Source organism: Schistocerca gregaria, chromosome X (assembly GCF_023897955.1).
Source record: "Schistocerca gregaria isolate iqSchGreg1 chromosome X, iqSchGreg1.2, whole genome shotgun sequence".
Lineage (NCBI taxonomy): Eukaryota > Metazoa > Arthropoda > Insecta > Orthoptera > Acrididae > Schistocerca > Schistocerca gregaria.
This window is the reverse complement of record NC_064931.1, coordinates 769,830,343-769,841,546: the sequence shown is the minus strand read 5'-3', so window position 1 is coordinate 769,841,546 and position 11,204 is coordinate 769,830,343. Positions and strand designations below refer to the sequence as shown.

At 35.5% G+C, this 11,204-nt stretch overlaps 1 protein-coding gene across 1 annotated transcript in view; it reads left to right on the top strand.

Annotated features, from left to right (window-relative positions):
- The first annotated feature begins 547 nt into the window (after positions 1 to 547).
- The window catches only part of LOC126297710 (glycylpeptide N-tetradecanoyltransferase 2-like), a 96,057-nt gene continuing 85,400 nt past the window's right edge, over positions 548 to 11,204 (top strand). The window contains exons 1-3 of the mRNA XM_049988842.1: positions 548 to 1,009; positions 3,307 to 3,377; positions 8,096 to 8,219. Of these exons, the coding sequence (XP_049844799.1) occupies positions 965 to 1,009; positions 3,307 to 3,377; positions 8,096 to 8,219 (240 nt within the window). The 5' untranslated portion in view covers positions 548 to 964. The remainder of the gene's footprint in view (positions 1,010 to 3,306; positions 3,378 to 8,095; positions 8,220 to 11,204) is intronic.

The following is an 11,204-nucleotide window of genomic DNA, read 5'->3' as shown; positions in this document are numbered from 1 at the left end:
CAGTGAACGGATACGTAGAGACGTATTTTGGTCATTGTCACCTTGTTGAGTCCTGCAAATGGGAGCCTGTATCTACTAATATGCGTAGAGGATGTAGACTCTCAGTAATATTTCTGGCACTAAACAACATTCATAAAAATAATTAGCGTTTTGTTGATAACAAGCACGAGAGTACTACATATTAAATTGCAACACTTATCCAGATGAAACATTTTCCTGTGTTAAGCCTGAGAAAAATTATTTACTTAACCAGATTTAGTATTCCGGACTATACAGAATAATTTAATTCCTCTGTACTTTGAAAAACAACTTAATAAATGTTTACCATAATAAATACTGATTCGTCAAGAGTAAAAGCAGTGCGTGATATGGGTGACATCCAGCAAAAATAAATAAACAGTTGCGTTCCTTCTCTATAAATGTACAATTCGATAAATGTCATGAATGTATATATGAAACCCGTTTCCGAAAATATTGTCGTTTTTTCACAATGGATGAAAAATATGTTTGGAATCCTTACTTGCGTTCTCTGTGCCTTGGCTTCGTATTTGTTTATATTCTTTGGTTATGGGAAAAAAAGGTATTTGGGAGAGTTGTGTGAGGAGGGGGAAGGTTGTACATACATGCAAAATAACTGTAGTACACTCAGCTCTAAGTTTTAAAAAAATCCCTACTCCCCTCATGAGTGAGAAAGTTCTGAAGTTGTAGATGGCAAATTCTTGTATAAATATTAAATTTGCACAGACATTCAGGTTATGATACCACTTCCGTTAATAGTTTGCAAATTTCATCCACCGCGCCGTTTTAGAATTAATGCGCCTAAGTTTAACATTTTTACGCCTAAGGTTAAATGAAACGCGCACTATTTATGTACAGAATATTCATCTGAATGCTGCAGTTTGTCTTCCGTCAGAAGTTTATTCCTGACACGTTTTCTGCTCGTTTATAACCACTTGTGTTGGTTATGGATCTTGAAGGCTCTGACAGCTCACAGTCTGGAAAAAATAAGGTAAATAACACATTCTGATAGCTGCTTTACATGTTTAATGTGAGTTATGTGTTCTTACCTGTATTCGTTAACAGTCACGAACTTTCAAAACAGCTGTGTTACAGCAGAAATCTTGACATACTCTCTCCTTATGTTAGTACATTACGTTTCGAATAAATCCAGTCCACAAATACACAACTGTCGTCGTGATCAAAGTGTATATTAATCCGTAACTGAGTCGGCTTGTTGAGAGTAAATGTAGCAGACAGCTTATTGTTTCTTATGATGAATAGATAAAGTCCAGTAAATGCTGTTGTTTCTTTAAACTTACTGGAGACCTGGAATGAAAAAGAAAACTTAGGTCTGTACAAAATTTGAAAGGAATTGTGTCAAAACCATTGTCATAGTTGCAGAAACAAGTGTGACGGTTTTAGAAGGAATTATTATTTTAACCATGTTGATGGACTGACTATATGTGTAGCACTAGAGAACCGTGCATGTAAGATGTTAGGGTATCGTCATATGTTTTTTCAAGTGGCGTAACAGGGTATAAATGGGAGACACTCGCTGTTGGAACTTGTGCACAATTCTTTTTTCTCCCAGCAAAAATTTGCAAGTAGTCCCAGAATAAAACGCTTGGCAATGTACAACTAGATGGTTCATGCAGATTCCTTACTGCACCTCAAAGTTTATTATTGCCTACAAAGTTTAGAGTAAAATATGTTATTGTGATTGATATTAGTTGGATCTGATGAGGATTCATCTCTTATTTCCCCATTGTAAATAAGTTTTCGAAGTAGCTGTAAAAGAAATTAACCTAATATAAACTAGAAAGATTTTAACTAGCAGGCTGATATTGAGAATTGTTGTTATTGGAGACAGTTCTGCGGTGTTAATCCAGAAACTAGTTAGTTTTTACACCTGTTTAACAGTGACAGCTCAATATATATAAAACTTCACAGTGAAAAAGATGAGGAAAAAGAAAAGCCACTGTAAAAGTATCAGGAAAACCAACCCATGTGGTTAAAAGCCATAAAATAAAAGCCCACTGATGATGATGCGACTGCAGTGAAACATGTTTGGGATTAAAGACAAACTTTTGCTTTGCTGAAGGCAGACCCCATCAAAAAATGTGTTGTTAAAGCAAACACGGACAAAAGAGTTTCAACCCTAAGATGATTACTTAGACGATTACCACGTGAAGATTGATTACATATTATTTGCTTTATCATCAGAAACTTCTTGTTAATGTGTAGGTCTTTGCTGATTGGTGATTCATTTATAGTAATATATAGTGGAAGATTATCACTGAAATTTAGTTGGTTCCCACGTATTTTTGTTTTTAATTGCTTACTTTGCACTGTTTTTAGTAATGCCATTAATCTGTAATTTGTATTTAAAATGTGAAAATTCATTCGCTAAATGTGCTCTCCTTAGTTTAGTTATAATCCGATTATAAATACTGTCGAAAATGTAGTATTTTGATTAAATTTTCCACAATACATATGTAATTCCTCATCCATACAAGCTAATAGTTTCCATGTTGGAACTGAATGAAGTAACTTTATAGCTGGACTCATGTTAAAGGGTGTATTATGAATACCTGTGCAACCATCCATATTTAAATTTTTCCTTAATCAGTTCTGCTGCATCCTGGAAGTGATACGTTCAGTATTGTAATCATTCTCACCTGTGGTCCTCGCCAAGTTCATTTAGTCCTCCATTTGTAACACCCTGTTGATGAGATATTAATACCTTCTCTACTTATCTTCCCATTTTCCTTTCCAAATAACTTGAGGTCAATGCCAGGATGAATTTTTTGACAAACAACTGATTTCTTGTTCACTTTTTAGCTGATGTTATTCTCCTCTTGTAATGGCATTTATGTTCAGGCATTAAATGCTAATAATCCTTTCTTATACATTCATAATTTGTGTTATTAGGTGAAGAAAGTGTTTTGTATCTGCACCGCAGCCCAAGGTCTAGGTTAGGTTGGAAGGTAACAATTTAGTTGATAACTAGCGAAGCTAATGTTTTCTGTGCCATATTGAAAAGTGGAAGTGAGTTAAAATAAATAACTATTACCTGGAAATGAATATTTTTCTGTTCTATTGAGGTAGGTGATATATTTTACCTGAGTAGTGCTCTCCCCTCCCTTTCACAAAGGACAACAGTTGCAGTGTGACAATTCATGCTTTCCGTTAATTTTTTTCTGTTGCTTTAGTATTGGACAATGTCAGTATGTGTAATTATCTAACTAAAAATTGTAAATTACTGTGTGACAAATTACCATTATAACATATTGATTTTCTTTGCAGCTGACAAACAGTGGCACGGAAAATGACTCGTCAAATAAGGAGATATCAGATAAAGATGTCAGATCAAAGAGGTGAGATTAAATAACTCTTTCAATGCCTTGTTCTGATGACTGACACACACACACACACACACACACACACACACACACACACACACACACACACACACACACACACACACACACAAAATGGAAATTACCTTTGTGGTGTTTAATGCAATTTAAAAAAAATCACTTAAACTGTACACTATAAAGTTGATTACTAGTTTTTGAAAGAAATTTACACTGAAACAAGCAAGGTTTTCAGATGAATAAGTTGTAACACCCCCTTTCCAGTGAATGGGGGTTGTGGAGTGATTTGTTTTGGTAATGCAGAAAACCTAGTCATCTAGTAGCAATCAAAAATCTGATATCAGTGTTTTAATGTGCTGACTCTCCTTAAATATCAGTTGTGATGACAGGTCAATTAGTAACATAGCTCGAGGTCTGTGTTTGGTTGGAAAGTGACAATTTGGCTTATTTAAACTGCATACCAATTCTGGTTTGCTTACGTTGTAATATAATCATAGCTTTGTGTTTTCAAGAAAGTGAGCATTATGGTGAATTCACTTGTGCATGTAATATAGTAGCCAAACAAAATAGAATGACAGTGGTGGTTGTATGCTGCAAATAACATTGTGCCTCTTATTTGAATATTCAAGTGTTAGTGTTGTACGTACCTATATGTTGCTAACAAGAGTAACCAACATTATATTGACAACAGTAAATAGTTTAGAAATGGTTTTAAAGTTGTGTGGCATGTTAAAAATAGAAAAGGATTTATTTGTTTGTAAAGCAAGTGACATATTTATAATTTAGTTTGTCTTTGCAGATTTTGACTTTTCTGAGGCTACTGTTTACTTATGTCTTCTTTTTATCATCTTGGATAAATATGTAAAAATTATTCAATTTCCAAAAGACACCAATATCAAAAATCACATAAGACGGATTTCCTTGTGGTTTGGTGATGTGCTTGACATTTATGTAGAGCACATTTTATTGGAACAGCTTGCCTGTATAATGTCCACATTTATTAAAATTGTCTTCATTGAAAAGGTAGTTAAATAATAAACTAGAAGTAATTTGTCTTTGGGACATTGTTTTTTTCTCAGTGATATTCGGAAAACTACTGTTTCCTTGCCATGTTATAAGTAATGGTGTCTCAGACTGTTTGAAGACTTCCTCCCATCATAGTCGTCATTATCATCATTGTAAACTGACTGTTAAAACATAAAAACAGCTTAGGAAACAACTTTGTCAGTGGCTATACCCTTCAAAGTACTTAGAAGCAGGGTCGGCTCTTTATGTGGAGTTGTTTTCTTTCCAATGAGATCAGTGCTCTATTGCCACTGCTCCTTCAGACAGATAACATTCTTTCTTACGGTTGCCTTCTCATCACTTCACAACATAATTTACCCTACTCTTACATTCAGGAAATAGTAGCACCTGTAACAGCTCCTGATAACAGGGGAAGTCATCAAATGCTTGAAATGCCATTTGAACATAAGGCAAGAAAGTTGAGTGAATTTTATCCATCCTACACCTATGTTAACTTCTTACATTGAATTTCTCTAGCGACTAATTTCTTTGATACATCAGCCCATGAACTTTGTTACACAACCAGATAGTAAGTAGGAATCAACAGGTACCCATAATTTATTTTATTTATGGTGATTATTATTATGATTAAGTATGATTCATTATAGTTCATCACATAAAGTTTCTCTTCACTTTAATAATGAGTGTTGTATTCTGTCAATCGCAACTGCTAAAATTCAAGAAATAGGTCCTTTGTCAGTTGTTACCAACAACACTTCATACCTGTGTAAATATATTGAGAGTTATTTGTGTGAGGAGCCAGTCACTGATATAAAGGGTGAAATGAATCTGTTGATACCAGTTGTTTGCTTTGACACACGACATAATGGTAATGTGGCAAGCGACGTCATATACATGCAGAGATATAGCAGAACACTAGCAATCTGTATTTTGCTTCTATTTTATTTTAGTTTTTGGACTGTAGGGTATGGTGATATGTGTAGAGTCGTCAAAGGTGTAGGTTGGGTTGAAGGGTGAATGTTTAGCTGTGAGCTGGCAAAGCCAATGAATGTGATGTCATGAGAACAATTATAATTCTTTTTATGGACTGTACTTTACATATATTGAATGGTTGCACATGGTTTATGGTTACCATTTTGTTGACAATATCAGAGTGGTGATTCTTCTGGAAAACCTGGAATTTGCAGGCAATTACATTTTACCTGGAAAAATCGGGGAAATCTTGGGGAATTTCAGGAATTTCACAAATTATCAGGGAATTTTTTGTTTTTAACTTAGCATTTAAGCCGAATTTTATTTTTATAAATCACAAATTTTAATATACTTAAGAGTTCTCAAATTGTGTTAATTATAGGAATATTATTCCATGTAAATTATCAATGTTTAAGAACTATGGTATGCTTTAATTTGAGTAATTATTACTTGTTTTCATGGTTTATGGAATGCAAGACGACGACTTGGGATCTGTTTCAATTGTTGAGGTTGTCGACTTGTTAAGACTCAAATTTATTTTATTAGGAAATTGTAGTATTTTCAGATGTAGAATCACTTTCTAAACATTTGGTCCTATCGAGAAATATTATTTTACTCCTGAAAGCTTAGGTCACATGTATCATTACAGTTTAATCTCCCACCTTACTGGTGTTTCCTGACTTGGTATCTTCAGCTTTCTCACACAATTTCCTAGTCCTCAAGGTTTTTGTAAACATCTGTCAATTTCGTCATATTTTTGTTTTACACATATACTTCAGTTTCTATGGGGATATTGCAGAGTGAACCAAACAGAGGAAGGAAACTTGTAGTAAAATGTGTAAACACAGTTTTTGTGTACTTTTGCTCCACGTGTGGAGTGAGTAATTTCAGGTGCGCATATACATTTTGAATCAATGAGTTCTGTGACTTGTGTAAGAGAATAACTCAACTCATTAACATAAGATGGTTGTATAAATGAATAAGATTCATTTGGAATTACAGAAATCATTGGTGGAAACACTTTGTGGATTGTAACTACCCAGTGGCCCATAAGGTGTGCTGCAGTTCTGTTTAATGAAAGTTTTGGTAGCTGAAGCTGTGGCCACCATTGATTTCTGGTGGTGGGATAGGGGACATGTGACAATGTTGTTAATATAGAAATAAGCAGGTACAAAGTATGAAAGTTACATGAAGGGAGAATAAAAAAATTAGTCAGAAGTGGTACAAAACACTTATAATCATGCAAAAAAAATTAGAGATTGTGTTAGTTTACAAAGTACAGTTGTTTGTGGCCTATTGTGAATGACTATTTGTATGACATGTTTTGGTTCTTTTGTTGTAAACATGAATTCCACAAATAATGTTTTTGCAAGACTTGTCTGGGTGTCCTTGTCTTCCAAGTACCCTGTATTACCTATCTTGCCATGCCCTGTTTATAGGTCATTTTTGTGCAGTCTGAATCTGATGAACCTTGTGCAAGAAGGTGGATGTTCTCTCTGGTTTTTTTAGCAAAACTGCACACACAATTTTTGATTAGTGTGCCTCTCCCTCTATTTGTATATGATGAGAGATTATATTAATAATGAATATTTACACACAAATGTAATAAAAGATATAATTTATAAAGAATGTGTAATGAACATGAATACAGTGTAAATGCTTAAGAGGGCAAATGTAACCAATCAGGAGGCTTATCACAAGTGTTTCGATTCAGACTGAGGCATTTGCAGTTGTTAAGTAATGACTTTTGATTCCTTGGATTTCCACAGTCATTATCAATTTAATGTCTACATAAGAATACAAGTGACAACAATGTAGTGACCCAAATTCACAAGTTTATTCAGTCTAGTTTTTAAGAAGGTAATTACACACTGCTGGTTTCTGTGAATATTAGCCGTGATCTGAGATTAATTCTTGGTTATGTAACACTGCCACATAACTGTTAAGTTGGAATATCATTGTTGCTCGGTAGGGACTGCTGGATAATGCACACGCACACACGAGAGAGAGAGAGAGAGAGAGAGAGAGAGAGAGAGAGAGAGAGAGAGAGAAGCGGGGAGGGGGGGGGGGGGTTGTAGAGCAAGAATTGGAAATTCACTAAAGGCTGTTCGTGTATTTACTTCATAGTGTACATTCATAACAGCTGCTGTGCCTGATGAGGGGTAATAAGGACAACAAACGAACAGTGGCTTCTCAGAAGCCAGTGCTATAATGATATGATTTAGATCACAAAATAACGTGTGTAATGCAAAGCAAAAGTGGTTGGATTGTAAACAAATAGTATTTTGAGGTTAAATCATATTGTTTGTTGCTCACAGTCAATTAAAGCATAGTATCACCTTCCATCCTAATGTACATCTCAGACAGACCAGTCCGTCACCCCAACCAAAATTCTGTATTTCATAAGAAATTAGAAATATGAATATATGGAGTTAGTGAAAGGTTGACCAACAGTACAATATTAGCAGCGTATTAAGAGCTTGTCATTGGCTGTTCCAAAATATCCTGTTATTGGCTGCCTCTAAGTTGACATGATAATGCATAACAAACATCCACTGTATACTGTGCACAAACCTTACACACAAATGCAGATTAGTACGCTAGAACTGATCTAGTAATACTGTTATGCCTGCAAACACCACCACTTTGTTTCGCATATGGTAATTGCATGAATTCTACTACATTTTTATCTTAACGTAATATTTTTGCTGCCTGCACAGTGCGAAGAAAAGAAATCGGAGGAAGAAAAATTCCATAATTACTACAGACTCAGAAGCTGATAAAAAGGCGTATGACTCCGCTATAGAAGAAGAAATTCAGGCAGGATGTAATATCTCTCTCCAGGTAATTGATTTGATTTGATTTTTTTTTTTGAAGGTTAACAGAAAGTAAATTGTGAACTTAGTGAACAGACACTGTCATTTACAATTTCCTATGCACTTAGTAGCAATTTTTGTACAAAATATACGTTGAAATGACAGTATGTTATACAGAGGAAAATATAAACTGTTAAATATTTTTTGAAAGCATGTTGTATGTCAGTCCTTTGTTTGTATCTGATGAAGACAAACTGGAAGTGTTCTTGAGGTATGAGTGTTAGAACAACGTGAATCTGAATGGCGGTAAGTGATATTCGTAGCTGTGCATGATTTAGGACTCCCGGTTCAGTGTGTTATATTTTCTGAGATTATGACATTCAAGATATCAACCCCATCTTACGAACAGAACCATGATCCATTACTCTGGAATCATTTTATTCAAAGTAAATAAAGTTGTCCAAAGCAAATTAGCAAGTCACTCCGGCTAAACTGATATCAAAATTTAATTCAGACTCTACCACATATGTATGAAAGGACAGTAAGACACTCATCAGCTACCATTAAGTACGGATAAGTATAAACACCATCCTAGTGCCTCTTTTAAGACCACAGCGGAGGTGACAGTTTCTGTGAGTTTGAATAGCCACTTTTTGGCTTGTAAATGATCTTAAACAAGTAGCTTGATTAGAGTTATAGTGATGATTTTGCAAGCTAACAGTGAAATGAGAATGTGACCTTCACTACTTGCTGTCATAAATCTTTATTGGCAACAATATATAGTTCAGGTGAGTAATAGGATTATGTAATAAGATATTTCATTCACTCACTACAAAATAATATTAAAATATTTAATATTTTGGTGAATTTTAAACACTACCTTGGCGGACATCTTTTCTCCGTATCAGCTCAAGCATTTGAGATGTTGTATGAAGATCTGATCTTACTAGAGATCTTTTACCTCTAAGAACTAAGAGCTGGGATCCGTTTTGGAAATTGTATTACTCAATTTTCTCCACATATTTTTCGCTCACATATTGTCAACATCACATTGAAGCATTTCAGCCAGCTTGAACTGATGAGGGTGGTGGATACGCAATATTGGGCATATATGGTGCGACTTGCGTCTTGAAAATGCAGAATGATGACTTCCAGTGCTTAAATATTGATGAAGAGTTGCAATGATCTTTGTTTTTTCTCCATGCAAACAAGGCCACATACATGAAATACATTAGTGATGTGTCTATAAAGTTTAATGCACTGCAGATGATCTACAGTCTTATTAAATCAGAAAGCGTATTCACAAATTGCGAATGCAGAACCACCTAAGATATACAATTTACTGGAAACAAATGAAAATTTGTACCAGACGAGGACTCAAACCCTGATGTATTCCCACACAGGCAGGGACTTACTTAGTTTTCTAATCAGGTTCCCTTGGCTTTGGCAAGAAATAAATTTGTGCCATGTCTGTCTTTCACAATGTGTACAAAGTTCAATGCAGTGTTCTTTAGGACATGCGTGCTTGAGAAAATTTACCATGCACAACTTTAAAAAAATCACATGTAAATCACAGAAAATATTGAGCTCCTCCCAGCAATTTGTGTTTCATAGGTCCACAGAAATCAGCATGAATCACTTCTCCAAGTTGTGTAGTGCATTACTGTCATGACTGAAAACTGCTGTGATGCTGCTTCCCCATAACACATGCTCTGCAAAATTCTTCACCAAAGTCCTCAAGTTCAGCACCACATTGCTTCAAAAATTTCTGAACAAGGCATTTGATTTGGGACCCAATCATTCGTGAAAAATTTGCAGGATCCTTTGATGCAAGATTTACCTCAGGATTATGAGATTGAATTTGTTTTGTCACTCTGATGGCTTTAACAATGCTGTTGCTTCAGACCTCGCCCTTGTGTTTTGATGAAATAAAGTCTAAACTATTGTTCATAGCATGTGATAACAGAAAGAGGGTTTCTTCATCCTTCTGAAGTATACAAAACACTATCCATATGGTGTAGCTCCTCTCTCCATAGACAAAATCTCCGAAATAAATAGTCCCTGTTCATAGTTCAATTACTGCCCATACGTATCTGCAGTGATTTTGCAAACTTAGAAAACAATACGTACCACTCAATTTTCTTAGTCATACGATTCATTGCTCCACAATTGGTGATCCACAAATTCTTGTCTAATTCTGTGCTCATTACTTCACCGATCAAAGTCTGGTCAGACATTTCACTTTCATTTTGGTTATGGATACTTTTTTGTTTTTGTTTAACAAGTGGAAACAATATTTTATAATGTATAAACCCGCCACAACCAAAACATTTAAGCTTATCTTTGTTGATTTTTTTACAAAGTAACATTCCTGCCAGTAGTGTCTTCTGTATTTCTCGTTTGTTTAATATTTCCTTTCGTACGGAACAGTGTAACTAACTCATCCCATTTCTCCCTCTGATAAGCATGATGATGATCATCAGATGTTAACACATCCATTAAATGTTTTAGTATCTGTTGATCTTCAGATTGTGCCCACCATGACTGTCATAGGCTTTCATGAGTGTCAGGCAGTGTGTCAAGTATGCAAACCATTAGTGATTTATAAGGCTTCATGTTGGGTTGCTGCATGCGAAGTACCAAGTTTTCAAAATGAGCGAGATGTATCACCATGTCATCACTTGTAATCATATGAAAATTGACATATTCTGACCAAGGAGAATGTGGGGCTTGCTTTGTTTTCTGTTCAAACAACCCCCCAGGGGGCTCATGGTTCTTTTGTGAATTCGTGCATGGTGCACATGGGGTCCCCAGCTATTGCAGCTCATTTTTCATTCCCTAGCTGCTTTTCCATCTCCCTGCCCCCTCCCTCCCTATCCCCACTCCTTCCCCGTTGCCTCCTCCTTCCCCTCTCTCGGCATTCTGCTTTGTCGACGTGGCTACTCCCGTGGTTTCCTGTATTGGTTGCTATTTTGTTCCTTTTGCCTATTCTTTCACCCTTTTGGCATTTTGG